General features: G+C 52.3%; 7 protein-coding genes across 7 annotated transcripts; 3 read left to right on the top strand and 4 right to left on the bottom strand.

Moving 5' to 3' along the window:
• Positions 1–1,085: 1,085 nt before the first annotated feature.
• UCRPA7_138 (putative rna polymerase-associated protein leo1 protein) lies at positions 1,086–2,393 on the bottom strand (the record flags this gene model as incomplete). The annotated part of the gene is made up of 2 exons (XM_007912736.1): positions 1,086–2,093; positions 2,145–2,393. 2 exons carry the CDS (start codon positions 2,391–2,393, stop codon positions 1,086–1,088), a joined length of 1,257 nt encoding a protein of 418 aa, XP_007910927.1.
• A 1,075-nt stretch (positions 2,394–3,468) lies between these two features.
• Positions 3,469–4,416, top strand: UCRPA7_137 (putative protein kinase activator protein; the record flags this gene model as incomplete). The annotated part of the gene is made up of 3 exons (XM_007912735.1): positions 3,469–3,649; positions 3,711–3,810; positions 3,873–4,416. 3 exons carry the CDS (start codon positions 3,469–3,471, stop codon positions 4,414–4,416), a joined length of 825 nt encoding a protein of 274 aa, XP_007910926.1.
• A 510-nt stretch (positions 4,417–4,926) lies between these two features.
• UCRPA7_136 (hypothetical protein) lies at positions 4,927–5,558 on the bottom strand (the record flags this gene model as incomplete). The annotated part of the gene is made up of 3 exons (XM_007912734.1): positions 4,927–5,066; positions 5,127–5,454; positions 5,517–5,558. The coding sequence occupies 3 exons, from the start codon at positions 5,556–5,558 to the stop codon at positions 4,927–4,929; spliced, it is 510 nt and encodes a 169-aa protein (XP_007910925.1).
• Positions 5,559–8,414: 2,856 nt separating this feature from the next.
• On the top strand, positions 8,415–9,426 carry UCRPA7_135 (putative -like mg2+ transporter protein; the record flags this gene model as incomplete). The annotated part of the gene is made up of 2 exons (XM_007912733.1): positions 8,415–9,094; positions 9,150–9,426. 2 exons carry the CDS (start codon positions 8,415–8,417, stop codon positions 9,424–9,426), a joined length of 957 nt encoding a protein of 318 aa, XP_007910924.1.
• A 609-nt stretch (positions 9,427–10,035) lies between these two features.
• UCRPA7_134 (putative rna recognition domain-containing protein) lies at positions 10,036–11,038 on the bottom strand (the record flags this gene model as incomplete). Its single annotated transcript, XM_007912732.1, has 3 exons — positions 10,036–10,748; positions 10,811–10,936; positions 10,987–11,038. 3 exons carry the CDS (start codon positions 11,036–11,038, stop codon positions 10,036–10,038), a joined length of 891 nt encoding a protein of 296 aa, XP_007910923.1.
• A 627-nt stretch (positions 11,039–11,665) lies between these two features.
• On the top strand, positions 11,666–12,719 carry UCRPA7_133 (putative prohibitin-2 protein; the record flags this gene model as incomplete). Its single annotated transcript, XM_007912731.1, has 3 exons — positions 11,666–11,921; positions 11,977–12,332; positions 12,390–12,719. The coding sequence occupies 3 exons, from the start codon at positions 11,666–11,668 to the stop codon at positions 12,717–12,719; spliced, it is 942 nt and encodes a 313-aa protein (XP_007910922.1).
• A 1,662-nt stretch (positions 12,720–14,381) lies between these two features.
• On the bottom strand, positions 14,382–15,638 carry UCRPA7_132 (putative rna polymerase ii transcription factor siii subunit a protein; the record flags this gene model as incomplete). The annotated part of the gene is made up of 1 exon (XM_007912730.1): positions 14,382–15,638. The coding sequence occupies one exon, from the start codon at positions 15,636–15,638 to the stop codon at positions 14,382–14,384; it is 1,257 nt and encodes a 418-aa protein (XP_007910921.1).
• Between the last annotated feature and the right edge of the window lie 446 nt (positions 15,639–16,084).

Genomic DNA, 16,084 nt, shown 5'->3' with positions numbered 1-16,084 from the left:
AGCGTAGCAAGTTCAGTAGCAGCGCGGTATCGCCGGCCTCTCGGGCAGCTGCCAGTGTATCAAGCCGCTCAGTGATCAGCCTATAGTCGTAGTACCGCGAGGGGGGGCTGTAGCGCCATAGATCGAGTCCTAGCAGGTTGTCGAGGTGCAGGGCGGCCTCCTCCCAGTCCTCGTACGTCTGCGAGTTTCGCAGTAGGTCGAGCCATAGCTCAACAGGAGACTTGCGCCGGTACCATTGTTGTAGTTTCTGTAAAGTTTTAGGGTGGTCAGTTCAATTGCCCGTCATCTGAGGCTTCTCGTGTGTTGAGATGCTGCATTTGTTGTGTCCGCTCAGACATAACAACATACATGCCCTGGATGTTAGGAATGCGACTGACCTGGCGCCAGAAGACAAAGATCTCCACGATGATCCGCCAGACACCTACGATCACCGACATCACCGTCCCCATAGTTGCTTGCCGGCGGAGGCGGAAACCATTTGAGAGGTTTCAAGTCGTTGTAGATTCGCAGCAGAGGGCCTCCATGTTGGGGACGGAATAAGAGAAGGTGTCTCGAGGTATGCGGTCAGCTGGACATTGGGTCATTTAGTGCCTCGTGCCAGTGGGAACACAAGCTACGATTGTATATCGCCGAGCCGTGATTAGAGCTCCAACACCCCTGTAAGCCGGCCCTTTAAGCATGTGAAAGCTCCCCTCGGCGCGGCTAATGCAACCCCGCCATCTTATCTGAGCTTGCTGCCAAGCTTGTTTTTTTGCATCCTACCTGAGATCACGCATCACGTAAGATGGCAGTATCAATAATATCCTAGGTAGCTGTTGTAAGGTTGGAAATTGTTCGCATACCGCTTGCATATATTCTATCTAAATGTGCGTCTTTCAGACGCCGCTGCTGGCTCTGCGACCACCCGGAAAATTCGAGTTCCAGTTTTCCCCTTTTTGAATCCTTCATGCCGAAAGACAACCACAGATGCTCACGAAGACCGGTACTCCTTACAGTAGATTTATACATAGTCACCCTTGGCCAGTGTTTAGACCATATAAGTGCAGACATGCCACGCTACGCCACAGCAGAGATCAACCAAGGAGCTACTCCTCTTCATCATCGTCGATGATGTGACGACGACCTCGTCGTCCATGATCTGCGTGTGACGCTGCAGGCGCATCCACATCGTCGTCCAGGTCTGCCTCTGCATCGGCATCGGCATCCTCAGCGTCAGCAGTCTTCTGTCGCTTCGCACGAGGGCGCTCATCCTCCTCATCGTCATCCAGAAGCTCTTCATCATCGTCCTCTTCCTCCATATCCTCTTCTTCATCCGAAGGAGCAATGAAGTCATCTCCCATGTCATACTCATCCTGGCGGCGAGCGCCTTGTGGTAAGTCGTCATCCGAGTCATATTCTGGGCGACGCCTCTTCTGTCGTGGCCCACTTGCACCGCCCTTCTTGCGCGCCCCTGGAGCGCGCCGCCCGCCTTCAAGATCGCCAATTGACAAGGCGCCCCGACTGTATCCGCCGCGCGCTCCATCCAACTGTCGCGCAGTCGCATTTTCGCGTCGTCGTTGGGCACGAGTGCGTTCCTTCTCTGCGAGCTCAGCTTGCTTCTTTTGCAGCTCCGGATCTTGCGTAGTTGTGATGATCATTTCAGCGCCGGTCGCCCTTGTGTTTCTCGCCGCGGCCATCTTCTCCATCAATCGCGTCAGAGCCTCATCTTCCTGATTCTCGTTGGGACGGACAGTGTATTGGCGTGTGACGTGGCCAACGGTAAGGAGAGAGTTACTAGCTAGATGGGCAGCCGCGACGTAATAATGCGAATCCTTATTCTCGCTATATTGCTTGTTACTGGCTGGAGCCATGTCCTTTCCTTGTAAATCGTAATGGTCGTCGCCAATGGCAAGGGTGCTCGATCCATCGTCCCACTCGATAAAGACAGCATTGCTCTGGAGCTCGCCGGTCTCGGGGTGTTTGCGAAAACGGATGACGGGTTTCGGGTTGGAGGACCTCTCGTTCTCAATTTCCCATGGAGTCGGCTCGTATGTATCCTCGTCGTATGGCTCGGGTATCACCTTGATGAAATTGGGAATTCGGAGGGATTGTAGCTATTTTCATGTCAGTCGTAGTAGGCTGATCTCGGAATTTCTGACACTTACGTCGACAGACCTCGGCGTTCTATGCCGGAACACCTGAACGCCCTGAACCACCTTTGTTTTCACCTCCGGCTGTTGGTTGACGTCCTCATCGTCATATCCGTAGCGCTCCTCTCCCTTCTCTGATGCCAGATCGTTGTCGCTCAACGCGCGCTCCTGGTCTGAAATGGCATCATCATCACCACCATCGCCGAAGAGGTCGTCCATCTCCTCCTCTTCAATAATGTCAGCATCTTCGGGTGAGGCAGACATATTCGCTATTGGGGGTGGGGCAACGGCGATGTGGGATCTGCTGAGGCGTCGCGTGGTTGAAGTGACGGTCCTTAGAAAACGAATATCTAATATAGATCTCCAAGACGAGGAACAATGAGAAGAGGCTGTTGGGCTAGGTGCAGCCTCTTGTGGCTGGTACAGTGCGCTGGCGCCTCTCAGTGGCCCAAGCGCGAAGTGTGCATCGCTTAGCGTGCTGTGTGAGGTTTAGCGCAGATCCTACCTTGGGCGGCTTGACCTTCCACTGCAGATCGAACAATTCATTGCACCCTCACCCCTATTTCATGAAGGGAGCCCTGTGAACGACGACGACACATATTCATCAAGCAAAATTTTTGCAGATCGAACCTGCTGTGAACAGAGACGCACTCAGGATTCGTAGCTCCTCACAAAGGGGGACTCCTTTGCTCAACATCCGCTATTATCACCTTCCAGTTGGGCTGCGACAATGTCTAACTTGTTCTCGGGAATGTGAGTTTCGCGCCCATTTCATCTGTCAAACCATTTCAACAGTTCATGTGAGAACTATGATATTGTACTGCCTCAAGTGAGAGCAGCGCATTAAGAGAGCTTTGGGGTCATCAAGATCGGAGTGGAAATGGCCGATATTGGCGGGGCAAGCGGCATTGTTTGACCGTAGTTTGGGAGAGGTCGTGTGAGATGGCTCAATGCATTGAAAAACCGCAGCATAAGAGCGAGCTGCTCTAGCGTTTCAAGCAACCGCATATTATGATATCGGCATCTCGATCTTTCTTAATGCTGCTATCATACACTGCCCATGGTTGCTTGAGTACGAGTGCTTTGTCACTCGCATGAGTTGCTATGTGGCATAGATCACACATTACTTGGAATACCAACTGACATGACAACTGATAGCAATGCCCGCTTTCGCGGCGCGAGCGGTAAGGCCGGCGTGCCGAGCAAGAGCCCGACATCGTCGACCTCTGGGAATATACCCTCTCCGACCAGCTTGTCTCAGGGCAGTCAATCATCGACGAACCTAGCCGCTAAGCTCCCTCCTCTTCCAAACTCACCGTCTCTCGCCCAGACTATCGGAATGGACGAGCAGAGCGGAGTGATCGCAAGTGGCCAAGACATTCTCAACTCCTATCACTTACCAAACCCTCTTCCGATCTGGCTCAACCCGGCGTATGCTAAGCATATTGTCAAGGGAAATTTTATGACTCTGAGTGCCCGGCCCAAGACTGTTGAGCAGGGAGAGTGGATTGCCCACCAAGGTAAGGAAGGCTGAAATCAGATTCTCATTCTCTAAAAATTGAGGACTAAAGCATAGTATAGTCGTCGAGCATTACCGCAACCTGTGGAACTTTGTCCGTGTAATTCATGAGAAGGAGGAGGATGGCCTCTCAATCTGCAACCCTACATCATGCCCTCGGATGTCTGCTGGACAGTGAGTCGAGACCATTGCCTTCAAGGCCACATTCTCTGACATAGTTCTAGGAACCATTCATTCACCTGGCTGAACAGCCGTAGAGAGCCTGTCGAACTGCCGGCTTACGAGTACATAACGCTTATGCAGCGATGGATCAGCGGCAAGATCGATGATACCACCATCTTCCCTACTGAAGCTTCCGGCGTCTCGTACGCACACAATGCCAACATCACCACTACACCTCTCTCTCAGTTGACAAACCCTGGCGAGCCTGACTGGGTCGGTAAGCGAAGTGGCTTCCCACAGAACTTCGTTGATGTCTGTCAAACAATCTTCCGCCAAATGTTTCGTGTCTACGCCCACCTCTACTGGGCACACTTCACCGAGCCCTTCTACCATCTGAACCTAGAGAAGCAGCTAAACAGCTGCTTCAGCCACTTCGTGCTGACAGCCACAGCATTGGACATGCTGAAGCCCCATGAGTTGGAGCCCATGCAGCCCTTGATCGACCTCTGGGCCGCCAGTGGCACCTTCCCCCCTGAGTCGAAGGCTTACGAATACGCCAACCTCCGCGCGGGCGAGAAGCTCCTCCAGCTCGCTGGCATGGCATAACGACTTCACTGATATGGCTCATGACGTTTGCGGGGTACATACATATTTAGCATAGTGCAGCATGGTCTGTGTCGGAGTTATTGAAGAGGATCGCCCCTGATAAGATACACGGAAAACGGCTCTGTTCTCAGTGTTCGAGCCGCACAAAAGCCCCATTGCGATTTCCACACAAGGGTGTTTTTCGAGAAGGCCATTGCGTCTCATGGATTGGCACGTTGGTATTGGGGAAAGATGTTGGCAACGCAAGTTGCCTTGAGGGCTGCTGAGCTGCTGACGATGGATGTTTGAGATTACATGGTACAACTGCATATATGTCGGACGTTTTGAATTCATTAGGGATAGGCATTGCCACCATAAATGAGACACGAATAACCCAATCTCTTGGTCCATACCCTACTACAAATCTGGCTGAGGTTGCTAAACTACTCCCAGCAGCTGAGTCCCTTGAAGCGCTCCTTAAAAGCCTCGGCCATCAGTGATTTTGGAAGGGAGAAAAAAGAAGAGGCATTTTTAAATGGCAACCTCGCTAACTTTGTACTCGACAACGAGAGGCTTGCCCTCTTCCACGACGAAGCGGCCAGCGGCAGTGTAGGTCTTGTGCTGAAGCTCTATCAGCTCCGGGCTGCCCGTCTCAATTTTCACATGTGCAACTGAAAACCGTTAGCTTCGTCTTTAGAAAAGAAGACGATGAGCTTATGCTCGCAACATACATATCTCGCCGTAATCGGTCGTCTCCGCGCCTGGCTGGCCAGAGAGAACACGGCCGGCACCGCCTGTCATGTCGATGGTGCCGGTGTAGTTGTAGCGGATCAGGCCGCCGGTCTTCTTGTCCTTGGCCGTGCTGACGACGTCGAGACGCACATGCTTGCCGTCCGGATCGGCCTTGATGTAATCTGAGCCGTGAAGCCAGGTAGCGTCGACCTGGATGGGGTAGTCTGGCTCGGACTTGATGCCGCCTACTCCTGGGATGAATGCCACCATATCAAGGCCATTGCCAGTGGCTGTGACACCGAATTGATTTGGCGGGTCAATGGCGATCTTATAGCATCATTAGCACGCGCTTTTTAAAGAGTGTAGATTATTGAGCTTGTGAGGCGTACAGAGACTGTAAAAGCCGGGATGAGCTTAGGGAAGCCTGACATGATCACAATTATGGAGGAGTACGACTTGAGATATTCAAAGACAAGGACAATTCCAGGAAATTTCCAGAGACTTGATGATCAGAATAGCATAGCTCAGGAAGTTCCTCTCAGACTTATAAGTCGATCCGAAGCTATGGACAAAGAGGGGGCGCGCTACACGAGCTGGGTGGGGTTCCTAGCTGGAGAAACGGCAGACGAGCACACCCATCACTTCGGGTCCAGTTCCATGATCCGGACTCGCGGAAGTGTTTTCTGGCCAGCAGTACAAGTACAAGTACGACCTGTGCCTGGTGGTCCGGCTGTGCAACCAACCACCAACTGTCTTTGGGGACTTCCCAGCTGTAAAGGATCCATGGATGGATGCATTGTCAGAGAGCTTGACCTGTAAGATCAGAGTTCGGTCAACAGCTACACTCCGGTCGGTTTACAAGCAAGGCACGTAGAGATCACTTCAGTCGCTTGACTCTAGAAACGGAATTATGCTGAAGACTCCTTCAAGCAACTCGTCCGGGACTTCGTCCAGTCTGTCTACAACTTCTAAGGTTGCTTTACAATAGCTCTTGAGGCAAGGGCACAATAGATCAGATCAGATACCTTACCTCATCAGCCCTGAAGCGCATCGTCAAGGGCCAGCCAATCATCATGGCGCGCTCGCTAGCGGGGAACCGAGGTCGCCCAACAAACCCTGTAGCGGCCGCTGACATCACTAACGCCTCGATGCTATCAGTGTATGGATAAGTCTCCACTTGAGGTGGACTGTCCCAAGACGTCCATTGTCAGTGAGTTCGTGATTGTCGCTATTCAAACTACATCTCTTTTCTCTCTGTGGTCTCCTCGACAATTACGTTGCAACACTGGCCTTCTCCAGTAGCTCTACTTCATATCTCAACCGCCCCTTCTTACACTTACATTGGGCGCCATATCTAGCTTCAAACGTGGCGAGAAACGATCAAGTGCCGTACAGACAGCCTCTAGCCCCGAGCCTCGGCGATTGGCGCTATCCTCGCCCTGACTTAAGACCATAGCTTCCTCATACGATATCGATCTACTACATTACTGTCAATGCATGTGTTATTTCCCGAGGACGCCTTCCTATAGCTGTAGAAGCTTCTTCGACAATCAGGCTCGCCAGCGTCACGCGAGGCGGGCTTTGCCTCTCTTCTGACTGAAGCGGCTGTCGTTTCAGACGTGAGAGGACTTCTTCGCGACAATGGATCCTTCTTCGACTCAGAATCCATACGGTATGGCAGAACCGGGATCTGCGGCGCCGCCCGGGTCGAGGCAGCAGCCGCAGAGGAGAAGAAAGAATCATCGCGGTGGGAAGAAGAAGAAATCGAGAAGAAAGTCTTTCGCGGTCGGAGCAGACGATATGACGCAGGATGAAGGGCCAGGCACAGCATTGAATGCCGCCAGAGAGAGCTTCTATGACATGCCAGGTGGTAATATAAGTGGCAACAGTCTTGATAGCGAGGCGTTGCTAGATCACAGGTACGATATCCTTCTTTTGCAGTTGGTGTTTACAAGTGGTGGCTAACAGCACACCTCAGAGATCACCCCTCGTTCTTCAGACCTCGACGGACATCCACCCTGAATCCTATGACCTCCTCTTTCCCGTCTCTACAACAGCCCTCACAGACCAGACTTAGGACTGTACAAGGAGGTGAAAGTGCTGACGAAGATGAGGATGGCCCCTGGGACGAAGGGGCTCCTCTTCTATCTAATTCAGCTCACCAGAGATCCGATCCTGGCTTAGTAGGTTTTGGCGGATATGGGTCTGGCGATGCTAGGAGAAGCAGTCCTCAAAGCCGCCGTGGCTCTAGTAAGGCAAGCAGCAAGAGGAAACTTCTCAACCCATTCACGCCAGGCGATGGCAGCTATAACGTGAATTACCCGCCCTCTGTACCTGGCAGCCCCAGGATGAGGCCAACGGATCGTGACATGAGATTCGAGGATGTGATGCTCCGGGATGAGATCAGCCTTGGGGCAGGGTCGCCGCACCGGAGTGGTGTTGACGGCGAGGATGCTGCGCGATCTTCGTCTACTGCTAAGATGCAGCCATCACCTCTCGAGAGACGTCATACGATTGCATTGACCGCGGAGGGAGACGTGTGTTTTCCGCAGGATGGCATGTCTGAGATGGCGGATGACGAGATGAACGCAAGAGAAGGAGGTGCGTACGGTGACTACCGGAGAGGGAGCAGAAGAAGGCGGAACAAATGGCCAGATCTCTCAATGCTCGAGGAATGGAGTCGAATCGAAAAGGAAGGTCGGAGTGATGAGCGGCGCACAAAGAAGATTACAGAGCCGCAACTGATCAATGGCAGACTGCGACCTGTCCACAAAGGATGGTTCCGTACCGAAGAGGATGCGCCTTACCGATTTACTTATTTCAACGAAGAATTCCAGAGTACGATCCACAGCCAAACGATATCCGAGTTGGTACAACCCGGAGGAAGCTTCAGAGAGCTCTTCATACCTGATCCGCCGTTGCTGGAAGACTCTTCTGACAGCGAAGAGGAGGAAGATGAGCGACATCCTTCGGACTATAATACCCGTCATAGTATGGGTGGCCAGAATGGCGAGTCAAAAGTGCCGACACGACAGCCTTCCCTTGTTTCCACGACACAGACACATGTAGACTCTCGGCGAGATGGTACATTCTCACCTGTTCCTCCTAAGGAGAGGGGCGCGAGCTCACAGGAACCATCTGGCAATGCAACACCGGCCGATCCCAAATCGCCCGGGGGACTTATATCACCAACGCCCCCGGTTGCGAAACCGCCCACGCCGAAACCACTGCGATATGGGGACCGCCCTGTGTGGTGGCTTGACATATTAAGCCCGACAGAAGCTGAAATGAGAGTCCTATCAAAGACTTTCGGTATCCATCCTCTCACAGCAGAAGATATCATGCTGCAGGAGGCGCGGGAGAAAGTCGAACTCTTCCGCCATTATTACTTTGTCAACTACCGCACCTTCGACCAGGACCAAAATAGCGAGAACTTCTTGGAACCTGTGAATATGTATGTCGTTGTGTTCCGCGAAGGCGTGATAAGCTTCCATTTCTCAATGACACCCCACGCGGCAAATGTTCGCCGGCGGATCCGGCAGCTTCGAGACTACCTGATTCTGTCCTCGGACTGGATCTCATACGCCATTATCGATGACATTACCGATGTCTTTGTCCCTCTGATTCAAAATGTAGAAGATGAGGTCGATGATATTGATGACGCTATTCTGGAGCTGCACTCTGACGAACATCCTGGGAAATCGAAACAGTATAACGAAAAGAAATCCGAAGCGGAAACCTCGGGCGGCGAAACAGGCCGTGACATGCTTCGGCGGGTGGGTGATTGCCGCAAGAAAGTCATGGGACTTCTTCGTCTGCTGGGCAACAAAGCAGATGTAATCAAGGGCTTCGCCAAGCGATGTAACGAGCAATGGGAAGTTGCACCGCGGTCTGAAATTGGATTGTACCTTGGTGATATCCAGGATCACATCGTGACTATGACCTCGAATTTGAGTCACTATGAGAAGTATGTTCACTTTCAAAGTCCGAAGACATAGCAGACTAGCTAACGTAATTGATAGGATTCTCGCGAGATCACATGGCAACTACTTAGCCCAGATCAACATTCGTATGAACGAGCGACAGGAAGAGACTGCCGACGTACTGGGCAAGCTGACTGTCCTCGGCACAATCGTTTTACCCATGAACATCATAACAGGTCTCTGGGGCATGAACGTGTGGGTGCCAGGCCAAGAATACGAGGGAGACCTGAAGTGGTTTTGGGCCATTACTGCCGGCCTGCTCTTCTTTGGGTTTGCCTGCTTTTTCATCGCTAAGAAAGTTTACAAGATTGTATGAGTTGCATCTTGTACGGCCCTCCGGAGGGCGATCCTTTGTCTAAGCCTCTCCGTACAATATCACCCATTTTCTCTGTACACAAACTGGCGCAATACGGCGCTAAAACACAAGATATTGTTTTGGGTTCGCAAAAGCGATAGTGCAATAGCCAAAATCACAGGATACGAGCGCATGCGCATAGAAGTATTGGCTTAGGAATATGGGCACTGCATGGTCTACACGATTTGTATACTATACTGAAAATCACTGGCTCAGAATGGATAGCCATTATCCTACACTCATACAACTTACTAGTGCTTAAGCTCGCGTCACTTTCTGAGGACAATCATGATAACCCGATTCCGCGTACGATGTAGTTGCCATGTAAGTTTTCTATGCCAAATTTTGCTAAGTGACCCCTATCCTCACACTTCCGACGAGGTATTTCCGTTTTGACTATTCCGCCCCTTATTCCTGAAACGCCAATAACATACAGCATGGGAACGAAGTCGCGCTCCCTCTTCCATGCGAGACAAAATCAGGTATAATTCCTCTAGTACCTCTGTGTAATTTCAGTACTAGAAATGTTATGGTACCTTAAGAAGCATCTGAAGACAGCCTGAGAGGCCATCACCTTTGTTGGGCCTGGAAGCCCGCCCGCAGCGCTAGAATTTGCTGCTTCTCCGCTTCTGGCAGCTGGTCGATAACTTCCTGCGGCAGCTGCATGACCGCCGCCATCAGAGACTCGGGATCCTGGCCTGGTGGTGCAGCAGCTGCTGGTGGAGGTGGCGCATACGGATTCGAGACCGGCGGCGTGTTGGTAGCCACCATCTGGGGAGGGAAGCCTGCTTGCGGAGGATATCCAACGGGCGGCGCTGGGGGCGGTGCGGCCATGCTGCCCGGCTGCAGGACGCTGTTGATTGCCTCGGGCGACACTAGGCCCATGAGGAGGAGCGCTTGGAAGACGGCATAGCTCAGCTGTGGAGCCTGTGACAGGAGCTCTGTTGCACGCGCGGGGTCGTTCGTCGCAAGCGTCTTCATCTGCTGGAGGATGTCAAGGAGTTGAGTGGGAGGGAGGGTATTCAGGGTGCGCGAGATGGCATCCGTAGCTGTGACACCGGGGGGTAACTGCACGCCAGGCGGGAGAGGTGGTAGGGAGGTGGACTGAGCAGTAGCCGCGCCGTTCAGATTTGCGTAAGGATCGGCAGGTTGATTGTTATTCCGATTGCTGTTCCCTCCGTCGTTGTTGTCGTCGCTCGTGCCCTCGTTCGAAAAGTCGACACGCAGTTTGCGGCCCATGATTTCATAATCGTTCAGGTTGCGGACTGCTGATGACGCCGAATCTGTTCCAAAGCCAAGTTAGGTAACCGTTTCTTTAAAACCTGCTTCGGAGCTAGTAACCTACCGGCATCTGGGTACTCTGCGAAGCCGAACCCCTTTGGTCGCCCGGTTTCGCGATCGTAGACGAGGCGGAAGTTGAGCACCTTTCCAGCGCCGCTGAAGATGTCGCTGATTTGTTCCTCTGAGAGTCCTGGAGTTCTGTGAGTTATTGCATAGTTGTGAGTCCTAGGCATGACATACCATACGGGATATTTCCCACAAAAACCACCCGGGAGGGGGGTTTGGTCGACATATTGGAAGACTAATGAAACACAACCAATGCAAATGGGCAATTGAGATGCGGAGATTCTTTCCCCACACAGCAATGACTGAATGCTCTTTGGTCACAAAGTAGCAGAGCTGGGTGGGCGAGGAGAGCAGTAGATAGGACACAGTCACTCAAGACAATGGGAAGTGAAGGACTGAACAATGACTGCCATTAGCAGGCTAGGTAGCAACAAAGCCTTGGAAATTTCCTTCCGCAACCACACTTCAATGACGTGCCCACTGCCGAAAACCGCTGTTGTTCCTGTATCTGGAAGAGGTGTAAGCTTGCAAGGGGTAATGACCCAGTATTGGCTCAAGTCGTCTACTAATTGTTGCTCAATTGTATTGCGCAAGGAGTGAGTGATAAGTTCTAGTGAGGTGTTGATGCGGCAGGTAAAGTTAGGTAGCTTAAGCTCTGCGGACGGATGGTTATTCCGGCCCCACAACTCATACAGGGATCTAGGGCGTTGCTGAGTGGGTGCAGGTGCAGGTGCACGGATCACCTCGTAGTGATGATTTGATCGCGAACGGCTCTCATCAAGCTCTGCTAAAGCTCCATTCGACATTCGCCAAGATTCAAATTGTGGTTTCCGGCCACAACACAACTGCCATCATGTCGAATCGGAACCCGATGCAGGATTATGTTCAGCGGCTTCAGCAGCTCGCCAGACAGCCGCAAGGTAGAGGTGGCTTCCCCGGCGGCGGCATGCCGCCCGTCCCGCGAGGAGCTGGCGCACTCGTTGCGGGAGCTGTCTTACTCGGAACTGGCGCCTACGTCTTGCAGAACGCTCTTTTCAACGTCGACGGTGGTCACAGGGCAATCAAATACAGAAGAATAAGTGGTGTGAGCAAGGAGATCTACACAGAAGGTTCGTGCCGCAAGCCGAAATACTCGTAAAAGGTTCAATAGCTGACCTCATTTAGGAACCCATTTCCTCATCCCCTGGTTGGAGACTCCCATTGTCTATGATGTCCGAGCGAAGCCGCGTAACGTGTCGTCTCTTACGGGTACAAAGGATCTGCAGATGGTCAACATCACATGCCGTGTGCTTTCTAGGCCAGAGGTCCAGGCCCTGCCTCAAATCTACCGAACTCTGGGACAGGATTACGATGAAAGAGTCCTGCCTTCTATTGTGAACGAGGTGCTGAAGAGCGTGGTGGCGCAGTTCAATGCCAGCCAGTTGATCACCCAGAGAGAGATGGTGGCCAGATTAGTGAGAGAGAATCTCTCTCGGAGAGCTGCCCGGTTCAACATCCTGCTGGATGATGTATCACTCACGGTATGTATTCTCCAAGCCCGTCTGTAACAATGAATGTCTGATTTAACATGTTTACAGCATCTGGCTTTCTCACCCGAGTTTACGGCCGCCGTCGAAGCCAAGCAGGTCGCCCAGCAGGAGGCTCAGAGAGCGGCTTTCGTTGTCGACAAGGCTCGCCAGGAGAAGCAGGCTATGGTCGTCAAGGCACAGGGTGAGGCTCGTTCAGCAGAGCTGATCGGTGAGGCTATCAAGAAGAGCAAGTCTTATGTTGAGTTGAAGAAGCTGGAGAATGCCAGAGCCATTGCGCAATCAATCCAGGAGGCAGGAGGCAAGAACAGGTTACTTCTGGACGCTGAAGGCTTGGGCCTCAATGTTTTCGAGAAGACCGAGGGAGAAAACAAGAAGTGAGCATCTGATCAAAAATGGGACTGAATCTCCACTGTATGTTAGGGAAAGGGAAAATTCTACTGTAAAAATAATGTGACTACATCCACGCTGTTACGCGTGAGCTGAGTATCTTGACCTTTGAATGCCTTGCGCTTGATGAACTTTCAAGAGCTACAAGAGATTTGATGGAATATCTTATATAATGGTGTTGTTTAGGAGCAAGTCATCTATTTATGCAATCATGATAACATGTTTCTAAATATCCAGATTTGTTACTGTTGAATGGTCTTTCCTTTTTGAAAGGATTCATTTTGAGGCTCTCTGTCCAACAACGGTACCGTTTGTTCACCTAGCTCCTAGTTCCGGGCGACCAGCTCTAGGTGCCCACATATCCCGCCCATCATCCCCTGTGCCCCACCATCCGTCATGAAAGCACCCCGCCACAAGTGATTCCCACTGCCTACCAACACAACGGGAAGATCACGACCTTTGGGCCTGACAAATACCTTTCCGCCTTCTCTCCGTGGACCGTCCTTGCCTTTCTTGTCCTCACATCAAGTTGAACTGTTCAGCAGCACGTACTTCAAACCACTGCCAAGATGCTCATCAAGTTCGTAGCTTCCTTCCCCGGCGCAAATCCAAAACAAGCTGACTCTCTTCCCCCAGGGTGCGCACGTTGACCGGCAAGGAGATCGAGCTCGACATCGAGCCCGACTACAAGGTATGCCTGCCCTAGCTGATGGATGTTATTGGAAGGTTTCCGCTAGCTCTCTCACGACACTAACAAATGCTTTTCCGACAGGTCGCTCAAATCAAGGAGAAAGTCGAGGAGAAAGAAGGCATCCCGCCCGTCCAGCAACGCCTGATTTTCGGCGGAAAGCAGATGTAGGCACCCCTTCTACCCTGAATAGAATGCAATTCCTCCTACAACCCACAATAAGGCACTTGGACTAATTGGCGTACCTCTTACTTTTAGGGTCGACGACAAGACGGCTTCGGACTATGCGCTCGAGGGAGGCGCTACCCTCCATCTTGTTCTCGCTCTTAGGGGAGGCAGATACTTCAGTGTCTACTGATCAGCTGATATCGTGGGCCTCGTTACCTCTGGAACGGACGACGACAACATACCGAGCATGATTAGGGGGACTAGAATGGAGGAGGAGGCTGAGGCGGAGGAGAGACTGGCAGAGAATGGTCTTGTCTTCTCGAACCGTTCGCCGACCGTGTGTGTGTGAGAGAGAGGCATCTTCTTTGGCGTTTACCGGACAGCACAGGGAAGAATTCTACGGATTAGATATCGCAGCTTGAGCATGTTCATACGCTCGGAGTTTGCATGCAAATACGACTCGCTTCTCGCTACTCTACGTTCGTCTGCTGCCCGAGAAAAAGGCAGCATGAATATTACGATGTGTTGATATGCGCCGTGAGACGGAGATGGACGATTTCATGAGGTTTGATGTTTCAATGATCTATGTCTTACAGAGCTTGACACATGACTATCCGCGGTGTCATATCGTACAGTTCCTAAGCAATCAGCGCAATCCTTATGCGGGTATCCATTGTCCTTCCAATACTCCTGTGCCTGATACCTTCTAAACCAGCCGTGCCAACTGTCATTCATGCATTAGTCTAACCTCTACAGTGCTCGTTAAGCCCAAGCACCCGTCTCGACACCTAGGATGCTTAGCGACCTGTCTTCTTCGTCTTCATGAAAATATCCGCGGGCTTCTTCTTGCGCGGCATCATCATTGGGCCTCTCTCTGGGCTCCGAGCTGCGCCTAATACAGGACTGGAGGGCTGGACCGGCTTCCTCAAGGGCGAAGAGCCAGGGGACGCGTATGGGGGTGTGTCCTCGCGGAGCCCATGCGGGGGAGATGGACTTGGGGTTCTTCGAGGCGGCCGAATGTTGGTGGGCTTCGCCTTCGGTCGTGGGTTAGCAGGAAGGAGTTGCGGCGGGGTGTAGGTCTTGTTGATGACCGGGACCCGGGGGAGGATCTTTGGTTCTTCCTTATCCGGGGAGACAACTCTGATATTCTTCTCCTCCCTTGGCCGAGGGGCGTTCGACAGTATACCTCGGCGGATCTTCCTTGTGGGCAATACTGTGGACTGTGGCACCGAAGCTCTGGTCCGAGCCACGGCCTCGTTGTGTGCACCCAGCGTGGAGTTCTCGGTAGGACTTGTAGCAATTTTTGCTTTCTTGGCTTGCCGCAGCCTCTCTTCTCTGCTTAGTAGATCATCTTCCCCGAATGGTCGTTTCGAGATGTTCCTGTTCCTACCCGGAGCAACGATTTTGAGCTTGGGCTGGGCACTAATGCGGTGGTCATTGACCATAGCTTCAGGGGCGGCCTTGATCTGACCAGGCCGAACAAGAAGGCTGCCGGAGGCTGTGGACAGTTGACGTCTGTTGGCGGCTTCGCGAGCCTCCCGTCTTGCTTTCTGAATGATACCGGTCGTACGACTACCTCCACCGAAAGCTAGACGGCTCGAGCCACTGGGGCCGCCGTGTCTCTTGGGGCCGAAGCCGCCACCACTCCGCGTCACCTTCTTAATGTTCGGGAGGGACTTAGCAGCAACAATCCTGGTGGTGCTCTGCTCCTTCTGGTTCTTCAGACCAGCAAATGCCATCTTGAGCTGTGCCTCCGCCGCGGCATCCTTCTGCTTCTGCTCAAGATTGTATCTGTCATAGATGTCGGCCCAGGACTCGTCCTTAAATAGATCCGGCTCATATCTATGCTCTGCGCTCTCAGACGGGAACTTCTTTCTGATCAAGGCCCGCCAGAGGCCCTCGGTCTCGCTGAGGAAATGGGGCGAGTTGGCTTCGATCAGTCGAAGCTGGTTGGCATTGTGGACTTTCTCGAGGATGTCTTTGACGAGTTCGTAGGATAATTCGCCGAGGTCGGTGATTTGTGCAATGTTTTGAACGCAGACTTCTTTGCACATCTGAAATAAGGACCGGGGCCCTTTGACGGGTATGTTGATGTCGTCCATGGTGACCTGGACAATATTGTGAACGGCTGAGTTGGATAGAGAGAGTAATTCAGTGATTCTTTAACAGGGCTGTCGAGGTTGATGAGGGAGGAGAAGTTCTTTGACTTGAGGGTCTGTAGTATAGAAGAAAGGGGGTCCGAATCGTGTGCTCCGAGACGTGTAAGTCGAGGTGTAGTGGACTGGGATGTAGGCTTTGTTCAGGCACTCCAAAGACGAGGTTCAGTGCAGTGTCCCATCCGGATAGCTCGAATGCTACAAAAGATTATTGTATTTGCGAAGATAGACCGGGATGAAGGATCATCATCGCAAGATGAACGGTCTCTGTAGTGAATGGGAAGATCGACGCCGTCGAGATGGCGGTGTCTGCCCCAGAAGCATAGTCGTGGCCATCGGATTAC

Source organism: Phaeoacremonium minimum (genome assembly GCF_000392275.1).
Source record: "Phaeoacremonium minimum UCRPA7 unplaced genomic scaffold PA7_03_scaffold_7, whole genome shotgun sequence".
NCBI lineage: Eukaryota > Fungi > Ascomycota > Sordariomycetes > Togniniales > Togniniaceae > Phaeoacremonium > Phaeoacremonium minimum.
The sequence above is the reverse complement of the archived record's forward strand: the minus strand, read 5'-3'. Positions and strand labels throughout refer to the sequence as shown.